Below are 25,557 nucleotides of genomic sequence, written 5' to 3' on the forward strand. Positions count from 1 at the left end.
GCTAAACTGATAAACACATCCCTGTTGCTGGTGGATTTTCCTTTTGCCTTTTGTTTAAAGGGGCAATGTTGTGTTTTCCTTTAACATAGTATTGTTTTATAGCACGATCAAGTAAGTATGTTACAGTCAGTTGTTATAACAATGATATACATATTTCAACATGACTCAAAAGAAATTTGACTTTGTAATTTAACACATTGAAATGGAGTCTCTGTCTCTTTAAGAAGCTCCTGTTCTTTCTGAAACTCTGGTTTCAGAAAGTCAGATCAGGAGAAAAAAACTGGGACAATGAGAACACAAATGGACATTCTGTCTCCTTCCTGTCAGGAGGCAGACCTGCACAACCAACTGTTACATCTGGAAGAGTTAAATACCAATAATGACGTCAGCTACATTTAAACCCGGAGAGCAACAGAACCCCACCAACTGTAACCAGTACCAAGCTATTGTTGAGCAGCAGCTTTGTTCTAATTCTTGGTGTGTGTGGGGGGGTGGGTGCGTTGGCGTGTGTGTGTGTGTGTGTGAGAGAGCATCCTCCCTGCTGCATTTAGCTTGGATAGCTTGACTGATGAACACGGTGAGCAACAGGACTTGGACAGCTGAGCGCAGCAGCAGGAAAGAAGATCCATCAGCACCAAGGCCCAGGGCCAGACGTGGCACCAGATGAATGAGTTCAGATCAACGTCCCTGTGGGCGGGGTGTGTGACTTCTAATGTTTTTTTTTTTCATTGTTTTTATGAATCTGCTGGACCTGTTGGTCGTGGCAACGTAGTATCGATCTTTACTCAAAACACACTTCCCTAATATTCAGGCGGCCTGGCGTGGGTAAAGAGATATTCTCAGTTCTCTTTCTCTTGACTTCTCCTCCCATGTTTGGCTGCAGCGAACAGAGGCTGGAGACGTGAAGGCAGAGGAGACAGGAGGAGGCAGCGTAGTGTTTCTGCTCAGTGTGCATTATGGATGAGGCGTATCCACAACGTTCCATCAGCTGCTCTCTGAGGGCCTGAAGGTGGCCTGCCAGGGTTAACTGGGTGTGTGTGTGTGTGTGTGTGTGTGTGTGTGTGTGTGTGTGTGTTATAGATGACTGGGACAGAGGATTCACTGGGGTCACAGTGAGTAAGCACTGAGAGGTATAGAACTGGCAGTTTGTAACATTTGAGGCAGTAAAAGTTTTTATATACGGCCCTACATAACAGAGCTGTTTTAACAGATCAAAGGTTTGTAATATTTCTGACCATATTATGAACTTCTAACAAACTCAGTGTGTTCAACAACTAACAATAGTGTTTCCATTACAAACATGCACAAAATATTGTCAATATTTCATAATAATGAAAAAAACACTATTTTGCAATTGTGATTAAAATCACACATGAATAAGTTTGTTTACGTAATAAAATAATTTAAAAAATGTTCCGCCACCATCCTCCAACTACTTCCTGTCGTCTTCTTCTTTGTGGGTTGCAGCAGTGGCAACATCTGGTTGTTGATAATGTGACATGTGATGCAGAAAAGTGATTCCATTGCAATTTTGCGAAATAAAACCAATTTTAATATGAGCAAAAAACATCCTCACTCTAACACCAAAACCTTTTCACAAAAAATTTGAGTTTTTTCGAGCTTGGCATGTTTCCGTTAGGCAAATTTGTATTCATAATTCCAATTTGTGCAATTTTATGGTCAGTGGAATCATAGCTAGTGGGTGGTCCTTCCCAAACCAAACCAAATTACTCTTACACAGAAAATAAAATGTTAAAAATACTTGTGTGAACATCAACTTTTACAATTTTAATGGCATAAGATCGTCATGCCGACCCCTTCATCTCTGAAGGACAACCTGAAAAAAATTGACTTGCTACCAGCAGAGTCATCAACCGCGTCAACTCCACGGTTGAAGAGAAGAACAGGGATGAAAACAGAATTGGATTTATGATTAATACTCCATCACCGTCCAACATGTATGAAAGGAATGCACAACTTGTTTACTCCTCACTGTGTAAACTTTATCCACCTGTCAGAAATGTCGACTCCCATTCATGTTGCTTGCCAGTGCGGCAAAAATGACCCCACATCTGTTTTCTAAAGGATTTCTGTTGTACGACTCCCATCTCACCTCTTCAGTGAAACACTGGAAGACTAGATTCTCCAAGGTCAGACCTGAACAGGCAGAAAATCTCCCCATAAGCAGAGCTACTACAACTGGCTGCATGTCCTCTGCCCTCTTTGTTTCTAATCTACACTTCATGGTTTACCTTTAATTTCCTTCCTCTCTGCTGCTTTGGTGTCTGTGTGCAGGTGGAAAACATTGAGCAGACTCTCTGGCCTTTAAACAGAGACTTGGTGGCTCAAGCAGCAGGGAGGCACCTTGTCTCCATGACAGCCACTCATCGTTCTGTCATCTGGTTCTGATCCAGTTGCTACGTTCCCAGAAATACAAGACTTCGTTGAAGTTTTCTTTCTTCCTTGTTTCTTTTTTTTTTTTACATTATTTACACACAAACATATCACAGCATATTAGGGACAGAAAAAAATTGAGTAAATTTCCACCAAAAAACTCAAAAAGTTCTGATCTTGAAAAGTTAAAGAAAAAAATCAGAAAATTTGATAATTTCAGAAGTTTTCACTTTTGAAACAGAAACATTTCCAAACTGAGTTTCAAGTTTTTGACCTTTGAAATTTCCAAGCTTTTTTCCAGGCATTTTATTTTTACTTTCACAGCTCAGAACTCCTTTTTCAGTCCATCTACAACAGCCCTAACATATCGTCAAACAAACAAGGTAAAGAAAAGGTGGGATTTTGTTTAAAAACTTCTAATGGAACAGAAAAAGTAGTTTACACACCAAGAAAAATGGTGTCACACAAAACTATTACTACTTTAAAGTAACCATCCTCACCAAAAGCTTTAAACTAAAACCAAATCTGTCAAAAATTCAACTTTGAAAACTCAAACTTCATCCCCAGATTCAACTTTTCTAGGTAATGAGACCCAAAGAACTCCCAGCAAAAACAAACTGCAGTCCCGACTGACACAAAGCCGAGAGCTTCTCCTTCTCCTACCGTCTTTCCTGTACAGGTTGATCTCCACTTTCCTCTCCTCGGAGCCCAGCAGGGCCTGCGCCATCTGGGCGATGGCCAGCCTCTTGGTGTCCGGCCCGTACAGGAAGTTACACGTGCAAGGCTTCTGCATGATCTCGGCTCGGCTGTAGCCACACAGGTGGCAGAAGCCGTCATTGCAGAAGATGATGGCGCAGTTCTCCACTCTGGCGTTGGCGATGACGAACTTCCGACCTGAGGCAGAGGAGAGAGGAACCTTTACTACGAACTCTTAATGAGGAGTTGATATTTAAACCAAACAGCTGCTACGGTTTGTTCATGTAGTTCAAGAGAAGAGTAAACACATGAATCAGAAAAAGTTACCCGGCTGTACCTGTCCTGTAAACTTTAGAAGAAGTTGAGTGGAACTTTTGAAATCCACTTATTACCATCTATTTATACTAAACAGGAAAAACACTACTGCTTTAATAGATGAGAACAATGTATTTATATCCTGAGAAAAAAAACAGTTGCATGGTGTTAATAGTGGTAGCATGAGTTGAGCTGCTCAACCTTCAGGTTATCACGCTTGAAAGGTTTCACTATATTAATCCTTTGAAATGTCATAAGATATTAATCATAAATGTTTTAACAGAATAATCATATATCTAGATCTATCTAAATGTTTTCTCTCTCAATTTATTTAATTATTCTTTTTACTTGACAGTTTTTTGAATAAATCAATTGAGTCCTTAGGGGTGAGTGACATGGACTTCCAGTTTTGTCACTACATTTTTTGGTACTATTGTGACAACAATAAAAACTATTTATTTCTTCTCTTTTTAGGGCCACAGCTATTACAAAGTCCACAAAAACACAAATACTGCTGTTGAGAAACATTCCCATGTTTTTCAACAGCAAGACAACGGTCACAAAAGAAGTGTGTCACTAAACTGCATGCAGAAACTGAATTAAACATATTTTCAAATGGGCTGATATTTATTGATGCTCCATTGAACAAACAGTAAAGGATAATAAAAAAACCTGACAGCACAGACAATTATGGGGTGGTTTTAATCATTAATTTTGATTTATTGTGAAAACGATAAATCAAAATTCTTACCATGATAAGAAATTTATCATGATAAATAATAAATGATACGATAAATGCCCACCCATAGCTCATCTCACAAAGGAATGGTGTTGAAGATGTTGAGCCAAAAATTAAAAAAAACAAAAAAAACAAAGTTCAGAATGTCTTGGATCATAAAAAGAAAACGAGATCCCTGATGCAAGTGACTGAAACCTGCAGCAGTCGGCTTCAGGCTCAGACTGAAGGTAAAGAACATTATTTTACTTATAAGACATTTTTTACCCAGTTAGAAGAAAAAGGCAGCAATTGAAGTAGAAATAAAAAGTTACTTGTAAATTAGTTTTGCCTTTTTTCAAGTGTGACAGGATATTTGCTCTAGGATACTTGGTAAGGTTTTGTGTTTTTTTCGCAGCGTTAAACTGTCCATTGTCGGGTGTGTTCTGCATCAACGATGCGCTGGAGTTTCACACATTCTCCTTTTGGCAGGAACGTACTGTGCCAGATGTCGTCACAAGGAACGATTCTGAAGATGGCCTGAAGGCTGAGGTCGTTTCCTGGGTAAGTGTTTTCATTTAAGCTGCATCACAGAGTCCTCAGGACAACAGCTAAACTTTCACAGCCAGGTGGGAGGCAAGACTCTGTTCTCAGTCAGGATGTCAGTTCAGTATTCATGGATTCATCCTTTAACAGCAGTTTATTCACACCTGTTCAGATTTACGTCCGGCCATTTATCAAGAATTCAACAGTCTCACTAGAGCGTTTTATAATTTTTTTTAAAGAGTTATTCTGCGTTTGTTTCAGGTGTCATGTCATACATTTGTAAACTCCTACATGTAAAAGCCCTTTGTGTCTGCGTCAGCTGTTAATCAGCCAGTTGGATATGCACGATCATACTGTCCTCACCGAGTGTGTGTGGGTGTGTTTACAGTCTCATCAGCATGCAACACAAAGCAAAAATATAAAAACATCGATGGATGATGGATGAAAACTGCTTTTTTTATCTGGGATTTCAGATAGTTTTGCCAAAAAAAGAGGGAAAAAAAATTACCACAAAACAATAAGATGTTTGCAATACAAAGACAGGTAACATAGGGCTTCAGGACAAATAAAAAAGGCTTATTTTTCATTTTTATTTTTTGGTAAAATTTTTACCCTCATAGTTTGGCCATCCTTATGAACATTTTCTGGGGGCACCACTGATTTTCAGCACTTTCTTTAAATTTCTTCTCTTTTTTTTTGTCATACTTAAATGTTACAGATCGTCTAATTTTTACACAGATAACCAGAGTTGGCACAAAACATTTTAAAATTATGATTTCAATTATTGAGATCAGAGAAGCTACCCAGAGCAATCTGTCCCTGACTGATGATGTGAAAACATTAATGAACAACATTAAAAAGATTTGCAGTTAATCACAAACACTGATTTTAGTTCCAGTAGCTGCGTTTCCATTACAAATGTGCATAAGACTTAGTGAATTTTCCACTAAAGTTGAAGAACAACTCAATTTGGCAATTATGTTTCCATTAAATAAGAAACACAATTAAAAATAATACATGAATAAGTTTGTTTACGCGATAAGTCATTAAAAACCATTTCACACCATCCTCATACCACTTTTTGGTTTCTTTTTTGTCATTTCCATCAGTGGTAACATCCAGTTGTTGGATGTTACTTTACTACTAAAAATGTTTCCATTGCAGTTTTGCGAAAATCACTAATTTTGAAACGGCCGGAAGACCACTCAATCCTACAGCCGACACATTTTATTAAAAAACTTGAGTTTTTTTCCGAAATTGCCATTTTCACGACAACTCTGAATGTTGTCGTGAAAACATCCCAGCATATCAAAGTTACCTGAACGGCTCTGGTTCTTTCATCCTGATGGTGAAAACCTCAGCAGATTTAACCAAAGTGTTTCTTTGTTTCATCAGAAGATTTTCTCTAAGCAGTAAATCTTTTGAGGCAAAGGCCTTCTTATCTCAGGCCATTGCCTGAGATAAGAACGTACTCATACACACCAGCTCTTTGTTGACAGGAAGGTTCATAAAAACAGACTTTTGTATTTGCTTTCTCCTGAACATTTGTACTTTGCTGATTTCAAAGATTAAGTTGTCTTGCATCTTAACTCCAATCATGTTCACGGCCCATTCCGGTCCTGTGAGTTTATTTTTCATCTTTGAGCTTTTTGAATGTTTCAACTGAGGGTAGGTGTGTGTGGGTGTGTGTGTGCGTGTGTGTGTGTAGGCGTGGGGGTGGGGGTGTGTGTGTGTATGTGTGCGTGCCTTGGCTCTGCCTCCACGGTGACGTTCTGATGATTTATTGCAGCTCCAACATAACTAAACTGCAGTGTACGTCAAACATGAAATTTGACTTTGTGATTTTCCGCCTTAAAATTGGGCCTCTGTCTCTTTAAAAAGCTTCCGCTCTTTCTGAAACTTCCCTTCAGGAAGTCATCACAACATGGCTCCTCTATTAGCCCTTTAATAACGTTTGTTTTTGAACACGGAATAACATGATAGCATTTTATATGACACTGCAGCCCACCGAGCATCAATCAATCAGTCTCTTGCTGCTTCAATCAAACTCGTCTCTGCTCGTCTTCCCAGCACAAAGTGGAGGTCAGGCGGAGCAGGACTGCTGGAGGAAACTGTCCGTGTCCATCTCTCCCACAACATCATCACAGCCTCCGCCTCTTTCCTTCAGAAGGGAAAGAGATCATCTATCAACTCCGCCTGCTCCAGGTTCAACAGGCTGTTCTCACAGGAGACGTAAACCAGCGGCGGGAGATGTTCACATATTCATGGAAACACTGGAGAGCGCGGTGTGGATGTGCCTGATAGGCTGGCTCTGTGAATTAGTGGCAGCAGCAGGCCTCAGAGGCTCATAAAGCCTGATGGCTTTGTCTGGCCTAACTGAAGAATAGATAATATTAAAGGGGAAACGTGTTTGTGTGCAAGTGTACTTCTTATGTTTCATTTTCCAGTCAGTGAACTAATGGTTTTGAGTGAGTATTTATGGTCAAAATAACTAAAGATTTTTTTTTTTCCCAAATGAAGCTCTTAAGACCGATGTGTAAAGGTAGCCATTACTCAGACTGTATCTATGAAAGGAGATAAAACACAAGCTGGATGCATTCGTGCCTCACATGCTGAATGTAAACACTCAGTCAGAAGAAATGCACCTGGTCAGAGAGGGAAGCAGGAGTTCATAAAAGCCCCAAAAGCTGAAAAATAATGGAGAACACAAAGCTTACAGTCTGGAATTATTGTTCACACATGCACACATCACTGGAGGGCAAAGAGTCGATTCTTTTACTTGCTGTATTAGAACAATTTCATCAACAAAATGAAACCTGGAGATTAAGGTGTTATTAAAGACAAAGAGAAATAATTTAGAAAAGTTGTTGAAGAATAACTCAAAGCCACTACAATTTTTTCCCACTCTCTGTCTTGGCTATGTTACTCACAGACCCATTGCCATAGAAACTGACTGACAACAGCTTCACTAGTATATCAGGACTCAACACCAAAGAAAAATGCAAACGTTTCCCACACAAAAAAAGAACATTCAGTCCATTACACTGTAATGTTTTCTGGCTTTTTTTGTTTTAGATTATTAAGTGATCATATGATCACTGCAGTGGTTAATTAGCTAATGTAAACACCTGCTATACAGATGAGCTGTCAGACAGCAGGCCTTTTGGTTTTTTACTGAACTGAAACATGCAGAATTCTACGACGGTGTATTCAGGCCATTTTAGGAAAAAAAAAAAAAAAAAACAGGAGTGAATATATCCCCAAAAAACTTTAATTTGAGAGATAAAACCCAGGAATTTTTTTGAATAATCTCATAAATGTTTTCAAAAAAAAAAACCCAACTAAATTTATGATTTTTTTCTAAAAAAAAATAAGAAAAAAAGTTGACTGTTGAAACTCAGAAATGTCCAAGATTTTTCTACAAACTTTCTTGAATTAATCTCAAAATTTCTGATATTTTGAGGGGAAAAATTACTCCTTTTTTTCTGTCCGCAGCACATCTACATGTTAAGGTTTTCAAAGTCAAGCTAGCATAACTGATCTACTACCCTCTTCTTTCCTTATTTCCCAATGAAAACTTTTCACTAACCTGTGAAATGTGACACCCTTGGACCTTGTTATCTAATAATAGACATAGTGTTGACAATTAGTAGCAAAGCACTGCGTCCCATTTAAATGTACAACACGTACATTTAAGATTTAGCCTATTATGTTGACAACATGACAGTTAAATCCCATGGCAGCCATTGTGAGAAGTTTTTTATTTTTTGAGGTGAAGGCGGGGTTTTGCGCATGTGATGTCACATTGCGATGTGTCTGTATAAGTGGAGATGATGAAGTTATTTAGAGCACAGAAAAGACGGCAGGTATAATGTCAAAACCTGCTGCATGAGAGTTCACACTCCTTGGGGTTCAGGACGCAGTTGGATGTACAGGAACATTATCATTATTTCACCAGGAAGACGCGTCCCATGGTACCGTTTCTCCTCAGGTATTCACGGACATGAAATTCAATATTTGAAAGCAGCAGGTAGGGAGCTGAAATCAAGCCAGGAGAATGGGAGGAAACCAAGCACAGGAAGTAGATTTCCTATTTTAACATGCCTCCTGCAGGAATGTTTGCTGCTTTTGACAAGTGCTGACCTTCATGAGTGAACAGCTTTTCGTTTTCTATTATAATCATGAATGTTACAAATATGTAAAAAAAAAAAAAAAAAAAAAAAAAGCATTTCGTAACAAACCCGGTTGGTGTAAATTTAGTATTAACCTAATGTAGGCAAATTAATATTATTAAAATGATCTAAAGTATCCATTCTTCATTATTCAGGAAAACGTATAATTTCTTCAAAACAAATTATTTACAGTCTATCAGTCCATGTCCAATTTAGGGAAGGATGGTCAGAAAAATACAGCACATGCATTAATTCCTGACTTCTCTTTGCCATAGTGAGGACACATCCCTCTGTTTGGGACCAAAACATTTGAGTTTACTTTAACTATGCGGTTTAGACATAACAGAAAGACTGATTAGGAGGGAAAAAAATAAACATAAAAGACAATTAGGATTCTGTCACTGACACCAAAAGACTTTAACGTTTACCTAAAATGACTGAATTGTTTCAGTTGTTTCATTACAAATTTGACAATTGTCAGACATCATTCTACTCTCTTCCAGCAGGAACTTGTGTGCAGTCCAATCAGCATTTAAGCCTGCTGAGTCCTGGCCCCCATCTTTTGTCTGACAACTCCAAGGCAGGTAAGTACTGGCAGGAGTTAATTTTAAGCAAACAAAAATAACTTTAAGTTGATTTAAATACATCTGTTCACTAAACGTGCGCACTAACAAATAGAACAAACGTATCCAAATCAACAATAAATGTTTTATTGAAACTAAAGTGTTGTTGTGTTTGTGTGAAAAAACAAATTGTGCATAAACACAGTTACTGACATAGGAGTGTGGCCATGGGTTTGACCATCACATCCATTAAAGAACAATGTTTCGGTTTGTGTCATCAAAATGTCAAAAAAGAAATAGCATGGCATTCTCTAAAACACGTCTTTGAATGTTTGTTGTTTAAGAAATGCATGCACGTGTTGTTGTCGGTGAATAAGATTTACTGACAGAATATTAGGCCACCATATTGTATTTATGTGATATTCACAATTTTCTATGATTTCTCAATATCTGCACCAATTTAGATTTCATTCATTCATGGTTCATTACATAGTTTGTTACTAAAGTCATGGCTCAGTCCACTTGGATCAAGTAAACAATTTTTTATTTTGTTTTGTTTGACTTGAACATGTATTAGAACTTAACAGAGAGTCTAGCAAAGAACTGACTACAACTTTTGTTTGATTATTTTGAATTAATTGCATTCTGTAAAGACAAGATGAAAATGTATTCATAGTGATTTAAATCAAGGTTATCATACAGTGACAAAGCCATGTCTGTGTTACACAATCTGCGTTTCCATTACAAATGTGCGCAAAACTGTCGACATGCCGCCAACACTGAAGACACACAATTTCACAATTGCTGTGTTTCCATTAAATAAGAAAAGCAAATAAAATTGCACATGGACGAGTTTGTTCAAGTCATTCAAAAATGTCACGCCATCATCCTTCTACCACTTCCTGTTTTCTTCATCTTCTGGATGTTGGTGCCAGTGCTAACATCTAGTTGCTTGATAATGTGTCTGGTGTGATGTGAAAAAAGTGTTTCCATTGCAGTTTTGTGAATAAAACAAACCAAAAAAACCTCATCTCATCCTACCACCAAAACCTTTAACGGAAAACTATTTTTTTCAAAATTGCTGTGTTTCCATTAAGCAAATTTATTGCTGAAATGTCAAGAAATTGTGCGAGGGGATTTAATGTTCAATTACTAGGTAAGATCTTCTTTAAAAGAATTTTCTGAATTGTTACTTTGCATAGAGATCAATCAATCTGATTGATTGATTAAAAATAGCAAAATTGCTGTAGTACAATCTGTCCACTGGGTGCCAGATTGTAGCACTGCGGGCAGTCGTTGAATCGTTTAATGCGCCTGTCAAAGTGCTGGTTGCCTCCGGAGAAGATAGAATGGTGTTTAAAATGGCAGCTGCCTGACCAATTCTCTCTCGTTTCGAATTAGAGTTAGCCATGTTCGGTATAGCAAACTCTTTCTTCTTCGGCACTAGTTGGCGCCGGTTAATAATTCCTGTAATACTGGCACCCAGTGGACAGATTGTACTACAGCAATTTTGCTATTTTTAATCAATCAATCAGATTCATTTATTTCTATAGCACATTTAATCTACAAGAAAGTTAAACGTTCTATATATATTTAAAAGCACAAATATACTAAGTAATAGAACATACAGTGAGTCAACAATCGAAACTTATAGTTTAGGATCTACGCATGCGCAGTTTGATCCAAAAATTATGCCCCGCCTCTTCCGTGACAACTCTCACACATTAAAAAAGAGTGTCGCTCTCACACATTCAAAAAGAGTCTCGCTCTCACACATTCATAAAGAGTGTCGCTCTCACACATTCATAAAAAGTCTCGCTCTCACACATACATAAAACGAGTCTTAGTACTGTGTGTGTGTTCAACTTTAGTCTTGTGTATGTGAGAGATAAACGTCTGTGTGTGTGCGAGCTGTTAGCAGTGTATGTGAGCGAGAAAGTTAACGTTTGTGTGTATGTGCGCGAGCTGGTAGTAGTGTATGTGTGCGAGAAAGTTAACGTTTGTGAATGTGCGAGCTGTTAGTACAGTGTATGTGAGCGAGCTGATAGTAGTGTATGTGAGCGAGAAAGTTAACGTTTGTGTGTGTGTGTGTGACATTTTAGTAGTGTGTGTATACGCAATTTGAGTATTTTTTGAATGTGCGTGAGTAATTTTTGAGTGTGCGTGGCTATTTTTTTGAGTATGCGTGAGTTTTTGGTAGTGTGTGAGAGACAAAATGTAATTTTTTTGAGTATGCGAGAGTTTTTGGTAGTGTGTGAGAGACAAAACGTAATTTTTTTGAGTGTGCGAGGCTATTTTTTTGGAGTATGCGTGAGTTTTTGGTAGTGTGTGAGGGACAAAACGTAATTTTTTGGAGTGTGCGAGGCTATTTTTTTGAGTATGCGAGAGTTTTTGGTAGTGTGTGAGAGACAAAACGTAATTTTTTTGAGTGTGCGAGGCTATTTTTTTGGAGTATGCGAGAGTTTTTGGTAGTGTGTGAGGGACAAAACGTAATTTTTTGGAGTGTGCGTGGCTACTTTTTTGGAGTATGCGAGAGTTTTTGGTAGTGTGTGAGAGACAAAACGTAATTTTTTGGAGTGTGCGTGGCTACTTTTTTGGAGTATGCGAGAGTTTTTGGTAGTGTGTGAGAGACAAAACGTAATTTTTTGGAGTGTGCGTGGCTACTTTTTTGGAGTATGCGAGAGTTTTTGGTAGTGTGTGAGAGACAAAACGTAAATTTTGTCCTAAACGGCCCCTCATATAAAACTCCCCAACCCTCACTCACCATCATTCCTCTTCAATGAGCATTGAAGAGGAATGCTCAAGGAAGAGGAACTGTTGGGAACGCTGATTAACTGCTGCTGCTCCGCATCAAAACATGATTCTACATTTTCAGTGATAACATGTGAATCAACAGTTTCTGAAGCATTCCTATGAGCCTTAAGACACCTTTGATGCATGTGCAGACCCACCAACGCACGCTGAATAATTCACAAAGACCAGACCTTGGGCGGTCCGTCGGCTGTTAGACGGCGTGTGTGTGCGTGTGTGTGTGTGTGTGCGCGCGTGTGGGTGTGTGTGTGTGTGCGTGTATGGCTGGAATCTCCCAAAGAAAGCTGTGTGGGCGGATGAGGAGGGAAGCCTGTGTGTTAGCGCCGCTTCAGATACAGGGACAGGAAGAGAGGATGCGAGGGACAGCAGAGAGACGTGATGGAGGAAAACACAGGTAGGGAGGATAGAGGTGGAAAACATGGCAGGTTGTTCATGGTGGTCTATGTGACTGGGTTTGGTAGTTTTTGCTTCAGGCTGAAGATTTTCTGTCTTCGTTCACCCAGTTTCTGTGCAATTGCCATGGAAACCGAAGAGTTGACACATGAAAATCTATGTAACACAGTAAACGCCGGAGCACTTATAGCTTGCTATGTTAAAGCTGCAGTATGGAACTTTTATTAAAAATATGGTTTTTATATATTTGTTAAAATTATCATGTTGTGACAGTTTTAAAAAAAATCTAGCTACTCTGCCTTCTCCCAGTGCTCAAAGTACTGACAGCAGAAATACACCAGCCACAAACAGCCAATCAGAGCCAGGAGGAGGGTCTTAGCGCCGTCAATCACTCTAGTGCTCAAATCCTGAAACTTGCTCGCTGCTGCACTACAGCTGGTTCTCCACAACACAGCTGACTGTGTTAACTGAGGCTAATGATATTATGCTAACTAATGCTAATAAGGCTAGTCTTAGTTATCCATGCTAACAAGCCATGCTAACTAAGGCTTGTTAGCATGGCCACCGATGAAGGCGAATAAACAGTTTTCCTTGTCATCTCTGCCATTAGCACATTTGCCAGCACTGATTGACAACACTAAGACCCGCCTCCCTGCTCTGATTGGTTGTTCCAGACCGGGAGTGTTACTTCACCAGACAGCAATAGTAGCTAAGGGAGGAACAGAAGGAGCTCGACATTTAAGCAGATGATCCGTCTTGACATGGTGAGAGTTATAACAAATACAGGAAGATCAATCTTATAAAAGTTACATACTGCAGCTTTAAGGAGATTTATTTTGCATTTTACAGGATTTATTTATGTGTTGGAGTAGCTGGACAGCCGCCATGCCTTTGTGATGAGGAGAACCCAGGAAAGAGCAGGAGAGGCTCTAGATGCCAATAAATGATGAAAATGAATAACTTTAATCAAATGGAGCCAGAGCACCACGGTGTCCATGGCAACACAAAACCTGCCGTGGCCAGGACAAAACATGGAAAAGACAAAAACACAGGTCTGTTCAAACGGATTAATGTTTTGTTTTAAATAGGAAATAAAATAACCTGGAAGGGTTGACGTGGTTGCCAAGGTGACCGGAAAAGTATCCAGAATAGCAAAGGTAACACAATCTGGCAAAGCGAAACAAGGGAAATTACGACTAGGGGGGGTGATTCTCAAAGAGCTACTGGACAACAAGATGAATGTAGAGCTCATTAACTGTAAACAGTTTTCTATCATTTAGAAGAACCCACTGTTTACCGTCTTGTCTAAAAATAAATCAACATATGGAGAAGGTGTAAATTAAACTGTTCTGTTGCATTAGCTGTCACACAATACCTGGAGGCATGTGGTGGCTGTGTAAGTAAGCCAGGGTCTGTGAATTCTCAGTGTGCCGCACGGAAACATCAAACTGTCGGATTGCTTGTTATAGGCATGCTTCAGCTCATCCAGAAATTTTACATCAGAGAAAAGTAACCTTAGTTATACAAGGGGAAGTGGAACAAACTCATCCATACCAATCTAACCTTATTTGGTAAAAAGGGCTGTTGGATCGAGAATTACCTAACTAACTATTTTTGAAAAACTGATTCTAATTTCACTATTCACACACACGACCAGTTATTAACAGACCCAAAGAATCAAATAAATCTGTTTAAAGGAACCTTTTCAACCAAGTAAGACGTAGGATTAAGATAAATATGTGTATTATATGTATGTAACTTTCATAAAAAATATGTTTCTTACATGCTTTTTAAAACTGTCACTATGTCCTGATAATATAACACGAGACAGATTGAAGTCAAATATACTGCAGCAGCATAATGATCTTTAATTTTGACTTTTGTCCTTTGAAAAATAAAAATGGATATATGATCTGAAAATGGCAGGGCTGCACAGTGGCGCAGTTGGTAGAACTGCTGCCTTGCAGCAAGAAGGTCAATGTTCTCCCTGTGCATGCGTGGGTTCTCTCTGGGTTCTCCGGCTTCCTCCCACAGTCCAAAAACATGACTGTTAAGTAAGTTGGTCTCTCTAAATTCTCCCCAGGTGGGTGTGTGTGTGTGTGTGTGGGGGGGGGGGGGTGTTCTGTCTGTCTCTGTGCTGCCCTGCGACAGACTGGCGACCTGTACAGAGTGAACCCCGCCTCTCGCCCGGAACGTTAGCTGGAGATAGGCACTTGACCCCACTATGTAGGGACAAGGGTGTAAGGAAGTGAATGGATCTGAAAATGCACATCTTTTGAAACCCTTTTACAGATCCAAAAAGTCATAAAAGCTGAAAGCCAATACAAATTTCTACAATTGCCCTAATACTACACTGTATCACATTCATCCTCCCACTGGTTTCCTTAGCTTTTGATAACGTGTTGCATTTCTGCACAGTGAAAATAAAATCAGCTCAACGCAGTGTTATTCTGAGATGTAGTTATTTTTTTCTTCTGTCTGAGAACCTGGCTGGACACTATGAAGAAGTGCTGATGTCATCATTATCTCACTGCTGATGGGAGGGAAAAAATAAAAATAAAAAATGAAGTCCTGTCATATTCTGACAGTCCAATATTTGTTTCTGCGCTCAGGCATTTTAGAAAAGTTTTTTTTTTTTAAAGCCCTTTTATAAATGATGAATTTCAGCTGCTGTGACTTCACAGTGGAGTGGCGACAAAAATACCTGCTGGCAGGTAGCTTTCTGTGTCAGCTCCTTATCAGGGGAGACGTGCCGCACTTCATCTGGAGAGCTGAGGCTTCAGCAAAACAAAGACGCCGAGGCTGCAGAGCTTAGCTGTATTTTTATCCTGAGAAATTACAGTCAGGGACCTCTGATGCAGAACATGTCAAAGAAGTATGTGTTATTGTTTCGTTTCTTTTTTTCAAATCGACATAAGGTCTGCTGTTGTTTTTTTTTTGTTGTTGCTTTTTGCTGGATTGGAATAAAACAAAATTTTTTATTACAACTGTAGATAGAACTCATGTGAACCAGCATCGTCCAAATTACATTACATTACAAAATCCTGTCTGTTTCCATAAAAACCTTTGAACCTATAACAGGTGACTAAGTTATAGCAATGTGTAAAAAAGAAATCCTCTAGATGTGCAGAGGTGTCAGATAAAAACATTAAAAAAATGTTTTTTTAAATCCAAATGTTATGTTATATAGGAGAAGTATAATATTAAATTAACGACAATTAATAGAGGTATTTTTAGAACAAATAAGAGGAAATAAAAAAGCAGTGTTGAAAAATGTATGAAAATCAAGATGAGATGCTTCAACACAATAAATAACGTCACATTTATGATATATATATACAGTATATATATATAAGTTTATATTTCTTTACATGTTTTGTAGCATTGTCTGTGACTTTTCAAAAGAGGCCGAGGTCCAGAGGTCAATGTTCTTTGGGAGACCATGGCATAGAAAAGACTGGGACCCCCTGCCCTACTCTACCTAAACACAGCCAAAAAAAAAAGACTGTTTTTTTTCCTACTTTTTCTTGGACACTGAAAATACCGACAGGCAAAATGATGTCGATGATCATCATAAATTTCGGTGTCTGTTATTTTCAGTTTGTCGCCCAAGCCAACTATCCACTCTTTGTTCTTGGTCCCATCAGGTGTGAGGCCCTAAATTAATTCCGGAAAAGTCTGTTTCCGGAAGAATGCCCCCCCACATACACACACACACACACACACACACACACCCCGTCAGCCCATCGTCACACCCAGTCCAGTCTATCCTTCAACAAATTTTTAAACTCACATCTTTGTGATGTCGTCTTTGCCGGTGAAATGTGCTGCAAATATTCAATTAGACCCTAAACCTCCCAAACTGGTCATAATGTGTACACATAAAGAACTTAATTTATTCTCCACTTATTAATTACATGCCTAAATACCCATCATCTCTGCCGTGTCTTTGTTGAAGGAGTCCTTGCAGAAAAAGATAATAACTGAGAACAAATCCATTGCAAAACCAATCTGAAGGTCAGCTGGCTCCAATCACAAGTCTTCCTCCTCAAGGCTCCAGACTCAGTGAGGCAATGGGGTGCCGTTCTGAGAACACAAACCAGTTCAGTCCACAACAGTCGTTAAGAGTGATAATCCCATAATCACTGCAATCCTTAATGGGCCGTTTCGCTCTGAAGTGTCCCAGGCTACAGTGTGCACAGTGTCTTCCTCTGCCTTAACGAGGTTATGCAGATTTATGTAAATGAGGTCTAATCCTCAGGACGCTCGGGGACTGGTGGGGCCTCCAGTCCATTAGCCATAGCTTTCCTGGGCCCTCACTGTGGAGCTGGGTGACGGGAGCCACAGAATACAGTAGAGAAAGAGAAAAAGTGAGAGTAAATGAGGGAGGTGATGAAGTTTGAGTGGAGGCCTTTTGATGGATGATGGGATGAGAAGAAAACGGCAGCTGTCTGGAGATAAAACAGTGACAAATAGAGGCACAGGCAAAGGCTGAGCGCAGACTGACAGGATAATACGGGGAGATGCCAGAAACTTCTGAGATTCCACCGACTTCACTGTTTTGGAAGCATGAAAACTTTATACCTCAGTGATAGCAGTCATTTTACCTGCAGAAGAAATTCATTCTTCATAACTCAAACGTCTTATATCTTAATCATACTTCAACTCACTGTCCTTTAGAGCTGTTCCTTCATTGTCCCTCAGTGGCTGATAAATACTGTGGGAGGTTTTGCATCAAATAATCAGATAACGTTCTTTCAGTACAGTCCTGACCAGTTCAGGTGAAGATATGAAAAATTATCAAATTATCTCTATCAATCTAATTGAACAACAGCTGACTGTAAAAGTGGGACAGATATCCTCAAAATTATTACTTTCCAGTGTTACCATGAAGTCTGCCATAAAAAAGGGCTGGATATTCAAGAGTCTCCAACAAAAAAGAGCATTTCCTCCTTCAGAGAGCTACTTCATTTTGTCGCCACCAGGCCAGCGCATGCAGCAGCAGGGTATGAATGGATCTATGCAGAGCTTGAGACTTTTGGACAATAACTATGTAGCAAAAAGATTAGCACAGATGTGAAAAATACCAAGGACAGATGTCAAATTTCAGAAGATTTGTGTTGTGAAGCTGAAGTATTTCACAAAATAAAAAAAAATTTAAAAAATCCTACCACAATCAATAGTCAGAGTTGCATTCACACCAGTCTTGATTAGTCCACTTTAATTGAACTTTAGTTCGTTTATCTAGAAAATTTGGTTCATTTAGGGAGGAGTGAATGCACAATTGAATCTTGATGCAGACTACAAACCCCGGTTCAGTTGAAGTGAACTCTGGTGCGGTTCGAATGTATATGTGAACGCCAAGCGAATCACAGACCGCTCCAAAAGCAGGAAGCAGCCTGGCTGCAGGGATTCTCGTAAAATACAACAAAAAGAAAGGCGCAAATCGAGCACTAGCGTTTTTACTAGAGACAAGAAATCCTTCGACTGCTCAAATTTGACGCCACTCCATATCTGTTCACATTTTGTGACAAAGGAAGCTGCACTCAGTGCCTTCTTCAGAGGTTTTCATGATATTTTCTTCAGAAGTTCTGAAGGGCGAGGGGGTAAATAGGTTTTTCAAAGGGTTTGGTTTGTTTGACACAGTGAGGTGCGAAGGCGAACCGCAGCAGCTGAAAATGGAACAAATGTTGCAGCTTTGGTCACCAGTCAAACAGAGTCTACCGGACTATCAGGTGTATAAACACCTGATAGTGCAGCCCCTAACAGTGTGATGTTACGGGCTGCATTGCTGCTTCAGCAGCTGGACGACTTGTTGTAATTGATGGAAACATAAATTCTGCCCTCTAGAAGAAAATGGTAAAGGAAAATGTCTGGCCATCAGCTGGTGGACTTCAGCACAAACACACCTGGATTATGCACAAGGATGAAGATCCAAGGAGCAATAGCGAATCAACCTCTGAATGGCTCAGATATACGGAAGGTTTTGGAGTGGACAAGTCAAAGTTTGGAGATGAAAACTTTTACTATGATAGCCTATTTATCTAGGTTATCTTTGATATTAAAAATAGTTTGATGATCTCACACATGGAGCTAGACGGTGATGGGTCCTGGGTTGAAATTTTGGGCTAGGGTCTTTCCCAGAAAGCTGGTTGGTTTTCTTTGGTTTTACCATCATCCAGGTTTTCTCTTTGTACTCCAGCTTCCCTCCACACTCTGAAAACATAATTAGTATTTTAGTTACTGGTTGTGTATCTCTGTGGTGCTGTACCCTACCTCTTGTCCGACGATCACTGGAGATCGGCACTGGCTTTCCCAAGCAACCCTTTAAGTAGAAGTGGATACAGACAATGGATGACTTGATGGATCTGAAACATTTAAGTTTATCAGAATAGTTCTGCATAGAATAGCGAGCCTCATTTTAAATACTATACACCTTAGAGACTAGAAAAGATATAATGCAGAAAGCCAGACTCAGAAGCAAACAACCCATTAGCAGGATATTCTCAAAGATCTTCTGTGATTTTGTTGGGAATTAAAATCTTTGTATCTTCTTGTCTTCTGATCTGAGAAAGAATCTGATCTTCTTCTCTTTTCTATACAACCCAGCAGCCTTCCAGTCCCTCAGTGTTACCCGACATCGTGCTGCTGATGCCGTCAGTCTTCCCTCTCCGGTTAATCTTAACATGGAATCAACAGAGCACAGAGGCAGTGTTTGATGCTTTCATCATCGCAGCTCGTCTTTTTCTTCTTCCAAAGGAACAGCCAATTAAAAACGGATGATGTGACGGGAGATAAAACTCTCACTGAGTGGGCATCAACACGTGACATTAGCAGCAAACAAATTGGGAGCCCCCTCCCCACCCACTCCCCCAGTTACTGCGCAGCCACAAATATTCAGCTCTCGAGTTTAAGACGACGAATTTCACAAAGGCCCATTTGTAGAAAGTGCTGTCGGGTCATCGGCAGCTTTTTTTAGACATATTTCTCATAACATGGGACTAGAATGCTCTCAGCTTTACTCAGTAGACCGAGCGCTCAGGCTGATGAGCTTAATCAGAAATCAAAGTGCACCACATCAGTTGAAAGAAAGATATAACAACACTAGTATATTTGTTCTGCATCTTTCTTTGAACTGCCAATAGAGGAATGATTCTGCTTGATTGCCATCATAGAGAATCTTATACATGCAGTATAAGATTCACATTCACACAATACATAATCCAGAAGGGCAAAGGTCACACCAGCACAGGTTCACGTTTCAATGAGCAACGTGTCTAATTTGACGCCAGGGGCAACCTTCATTTACTGAAGTCAATCACGCTATTAGGACACCATCAATGATATCCAGCCTGGAATCTTGAGGTTTTGTCGTTAAAAGCTTCTGCCCTGAACACGTCTCTGCACTTTGGTCCTCCATAAAAACTCCATATATGACAGAAAGAAAATGACACATGGGTGGACTTGGACCTCTGAAGGCAAATGGCTGCCCTGGTGTTTACTTACAGAGATCAGAGTTTTCATCATAAAAAAAAAAAAAAATTCTTTCCACTTTAAGACCAGTCTCCACTGCGTGTCAACGTATCACACAAGACTCCAGTAAAAAGTTGTACGTAAAGAGAGTGTAGCTGTAGTGTCACTAAATGTAAAGACAGTTCAAAGCATATGGATATTTTTGCAAGGCACTGTAGGTTTAGGCTTGATGTACTAAAATAATGACATCAACGATCCATCATAGAAAGATTTCAGCAGCTGCAGCTTCAGGGTTTGAAAGTGTGACGGTGTGATGGCGCTTAGTCTCCTCTCCTTTGGAGACCAAAAGATTTTTATTAAGGCTTTTCTGCTTTTATATTTGCTGTATAGTGGATGTGCAACGTCTGAATTTCTGTCGTTCAAATGAAAAGAAGTTTGAAAATAAAGCAGCCACAGTGGAGGCAGAGAATGGGAATGGCAGGGGATCAAAGGAAGGTACAAAAAGGACAAAGGTTAGGTCCAGCGAAGAAGAAGAATATAAATCTGAAGAATAGTTAACTCTCTCATATAAACGTTTTAGATGCAGCTTGATTAAAAATGTCAAAAATAACATTTCAGTAGTTGTGAACAACTAATGAATGATTATAATATACAGTATATATATATATATATATATATATATATATATATATATATATATATATATACACACACACACACACACACACACATTTACTTGTCTACATGTTTCAGTTTTATCTTACAGTAAATGAAAGGTTACCACAGCAATCATGATTCTCCCTGAATCAGAAGCTCTTAGTAATGTCTTATAAGAATCTGATGAGGCCTCTTTCTGTTAAAGACTTTATGTTCAGTCAAATCACTGACCGTCTTCCACCCACTGATCTTCTGAAGCAAATATCCTCATGTTTATTAGATGATCATACCGTCTCAGCCCAGTGTGAGCTACATTAAAGACCTTTGGTTTAGCTCTTGTTAAAGTTGGAGTTGTATATAGCTTTGGTGTCCTGGAGAACAAGGTATCTTCAGCCTTTTTTTTTTTACACACTGTGGTTCTTGTCTCCGAACACTAAGGGAGTAGCGTGTTCAATAAGACCATGGAAACATACAGGAGAATCTGTGGGATGAGCAGAGTAGTGCCATAAAAACGGTAAAAACCAGGAAGTTTATATGGTGAGAGTAGACGTGACCTAACCATAATACAACATAGAGATATGAACTGATGAGGAAAACCCAGAAGGGACTAAAAAAAACAATGAGAAAACAAACACAAATGAAAAACCAAACACCACCACCGGTGGATCACTAGTAAGCTGTGGTTTGAAGATGCTGTGATGGGTGTAGAATATTGCTGCTCAGGTTAGACGAGTATTTATGTTGGAGTTCAGTTGCTATTTATTACTTATGCCAAATCAGTATAGAATATTCCAAAAGGAAAGTCAAATGCAGACTAGAATCATAAAAAAAACTGTGAAATAGCCCTTTAGATAAACTTTGACAGAGAGCATGGAAGCAGTTGCCTTCATTAGCAAGTAACCACCAGTCAGTGGCAATGTTCTCACAGTGTTCCCAAATCAGTCATATTGTGTCTGTCACTCTTTCCTCCCAAACTGCTGCAACATGCAGTAAATGGTGTAAATGTTCTGGAAGCTTCTTGAGAGTCTGAGATGTGTTGTTGGCTAGAACCACCGAGAAGTCTGCACTGATCGCTTCTGTCAAAACGAGATGGCAACTCAAGAACCAGTTTCTTACTTCATCACACATGTACTCACTCAGCTTCATAACAGAGGTTAATAAAAACAGATTACACTTTATTAACCTGATGAAGAATGGCTGACAGCAGATGGAAGATCCTCAAAGAGACTTCATTTATGTTCCATTTTAGATCATAGTCCCTCAGTGATCGCCATACAAACCTGTAAGCTGAATTGCGGAGCCGATGTGTGATGTCGGGTCATGCAGCTGGGTTTGCAAGCCCATATTAACTCTTTCAATTCTACTGGTGGACAGAGCAAAGCTCTCTATTCTATGTCGGGACCTTACAGATGACCTGGAAATGGCTAGAGACGAGAAATGCTGTTGTACTAATATGACAAGATCTTGTGATGTCTCTAATCAAAATTCCTAAACAGTTTAGTTTGTACCTAGAATTTTATGTTTTCAGTTACCCAGATTTTCCCCTTGGCCTTTCTCAGATGTTTAGTGATCTTTTAACCAAAAAAAAAAAAAATCTTTCTGGCCTCGCCAATTAGGGTTCCAAGCCTATGGAGAGGGCAGAAGAGGCAGTGCAAGATCTGTTTGTCTGCTCCAGCAGAGCAGGGAACACTATTGTAATTGTTTGGACATTAAACTTTTATCATTATTATCATTCTCCACTAAAGGGTTTTGGCAAAAGAACCAGAAAATGCTGGAAAAAATCTGACATTGCAGTTCGGTAGAGAAACTTGACAGCTACTTTGACAACAATAAAACAATAAATAAAAAATGTATACCCCTCAATACCTAGAGGGTGCTATTGCAAAGGAAAATGTGTTTTGGCTAATAATTCCTAAACCATACAGTACAGACCAAAAGTTTGGACACACCTTTTAATTCAATGAGTTTCCTTTATTTTCATGACTATTGACATTGTAGATTCACACTGAAGGCATCAAAACTATGAATAACACATGTGGAAATATGCACTAAACAAAAAAGTATAAAACAACTGAAAATACCCCTTATATTCTAGTTTCTTCAAAGTAGCAACCTTTTGCTGTGATTACTGCTTTGCACACACTCTGCATTTTCTTGATGAGCTTCAAGAGGTAGTCACCTGAAATGGTTTTCACTTCATAGGTGTGCCCTGTCAGGTTAATAAGTGGGATTTCTTGCCTTATAAATAGTCATAAAAATAAAGAAAACCCATTGAATTAGAAGGTGTGTCCAAACTTTTGGTCTGTACTGTAAGTCGGACTCTCTTGGTCAGACTAGGAACCCGTTGATAACTGCTTTCTGTTCTAGTTTAATAAATGAATGACTTGAAAATTACATAACTATACAAATGAGAAATAGATAAAATTGCTTTTTAAGTATTAAGTAAAAAAAGCACCTGGTTCCAAAGCAGTCGCTCAGCGGGGCTGAATTGCCAATTATGGAGACCAGGTTGGAAGAGTCACTTGGTCTCTTTCCAACAATCTGCCAGATCTCTGATAACAAGAAATGGTTCTAACAAGCTTGCTGAGGGTCTAAACCTTAACCCTAAATGAGTCTCTAGGGTTCCCCAACAGTTACATGGTGCTCATTTTCTTCTTTTTTTTTTCTTCTCCTTCAAATTACAGCAGAAAGTTCCTTAAAAACTTCTTTGGAGATCAAAGTTTTTTTCTGCCACAGTATGGTCTACAGATTGTCTCTTTGGAGAATAGAAGTTATAAAGATAGAAAAAGTTTCGAGCCGACAGTGGCTGCCAGCCAGAAGGCTCAAGAAAGCTGTCCAATGTTAGGCTGGCAAAGAAACATTTGTTCAATTTAAAGCTCGTTTCAGTGCAATGAATCCTGACGTGTCTATGTACATCTGAACTCCAATTTAATGAGCTGACGACAGAAAGGGAAAATATGCTGGTTGACTTTTTTGTTTTGTTGTTGTTTTAGAATAAGGAAATATTCTTCTCTTTCTTGGTTACAGAAGCGCTAACTCACACCTTACCCTGCCTCCGTTCATGCCAACGGAGGCTCAGAAGGCAGCCTGGCATGGCAGCTCGGTGGGCATCTGCTGGGCTCTGGGAGCACGGAGAAGTGAGAGATGAGGGCCAGACAGAAAGCATGTTGTCAGATGAGACAAAGAGCAGCCAAAGAGTGTTTACAGGCTCCATGAGTTTACAAGTACACCAGCGTGCTCGGGTACGGTGCGCGTGTTCTCCAGAGTGGCCCTTCCATGGCACGCGTGGGCGTGAGTGTATGAACAGGAGAGGAGGGAAGAAGACAAGGCGGTGAGAGGAACCGATTTCACACCAGCAAAGTGCAATCTTGAGGCACTGACTCACTCCTGACTCCAGCAGCAGAGTGGCTATATTACTGTGTTTACACCCTCTGGATGAAACAGATGGAGCGGAGAAATAAAGCTAACCACCAGACAGGACCCTCTTACCGGAGTTCACTCCACAGTAGTGAGATGCTACTTCTGACGTCTTTCGGCCAAAGGTTTTGCTCTATCATTTGACTTGTGGGATGGTCATGTTGTGATAATTTGGTCTGTGTCAGAGTTGTTAAACCTCTAGTGCCTCATCAGAACCTCATCCATGCATGCAAACCGTATGTTGCTGTGGATGTGTGGAGCATCTGCAGGCACTGGGCAGCAGTTCCAGAAGCAAAGAGAGGATTTTTATCTCACCACTGAGAACATCAGGGCTCTTTTCCTATTAATGTATGAACCAGCCTCCAACAAGTGGAGGATTGCCTGTCTGACACGCATGATCGGCAGAGGGAATGATGAAACTATGATAAATTGATTGAGTCCGTACACCAATAGGCTTATCATGGTGTTCTCTGTTGATGTTAGTTTTTTTTCCCCTGAAACATTAGAATTCAGATCTTGTTCAAACTGCAAGATGGGAAACCAATGGGATTCTCTTGTTGTTGTGCTCAGTAACCAGCCAATGGTCTCCAGGATCTCAATCACAATTCAAACGTCTCTGGAAAGACAACAACTGACATTCTTTGTACTTTGTACCTTGGATTCTAGATCAACTCATCACCATGAGTCCTCTACTGGAATGATGACAGCAAAATTAAGATTTCTAACAATCCTTGCAGGTTTTCTATTCATCTGCTCTCTACCATCAGTTTAAACCAGACAGTAGTGGGTGTAGGAGATACAACTTTTTATTCTTTGTAAATTTGTAACTTGATATGTATGTTTCAGATTTTTTTTAAAAAAGCTATTTGTTCATTCTTACGATTATTCTCCTTTTTTGGAAGAAGATTGTATTGCACTGTAATATATTGTATTTCTATTGATTGTACTTTGAGGAACTAGCCTTTATGGATTAGTGTCATATTATGTCTATTGTTCCTTTTGAAATAAGCAAACAATAGGAACAACAGGGTGCTGCGTACTGAAAAACATGCCACTGCCATCATCAGTGAATTGGTATAATGGAATATTTGGACCCGACCAAAAATAAATAAATAGATAAATCAATAAATAAGAATAATTTCAAGAACAGTCATAATATTACAAGAAAAAATCATAATGTGAGAATAAAATCATACAACATTGAGCCACAATATTAGGAGAATTTAGTAGTATTTTCAAAAGAACTCCGACACAAAAATAATTAAATAAAATTAGGAATGTTGAGCATCTTTTAAAGTTATACTTCTGCATCAGTTTTCCAAACGATTGTATATTTTGAGAAACAGCACAGTCTTCCTGAGATGGTCGTGTCAGATCGGGTGAAGGACAACAACAGAGGGAATCA

The 25,557-nt window shown here is 39.4% G+C and overlaps 1 protein-coding gene across 1 annotated transcript in view; it reads right to left on the reverse strand.

The window, feature by feature from the left end:
• The window catches only part of kcnh2b (potassium voltage-gated channel, subfamily H (eag-related), member 2b), a 220,332-nt gene that overhangs the window by 184,543 nt on the left and 10,232 nt on the right, over nt 1-25,557 (reverse strand). Inside the window, exon 2 of the mRNA XM_032551180.1 lies at nt 3,058-3,288. Within this exon, the coding sequence (XP_032407071.1) occupies nt 3,058-3,288 (231 nt within the window). The remainder of the gene's footprint in view (nt 1-3,057; nt 3,289-25,557) is intronic.

Source organism: Xiphophorus hellerii, chromosome 21 (genome assembly GCF_003331165.1).
Source record: "Xiphophorus hellerii strain 12219 chromosome 21, Xiphophorus_hellerii-4.1, whole genome shotgun sequence".
Classification (NCBI taxonomy): Eukaryota; Metazoa; Chordata; class Actinopteri; order Cyprinodontiformes; family Poeciliidae; genus Xiphophorus; species Xiphophorus hellerii.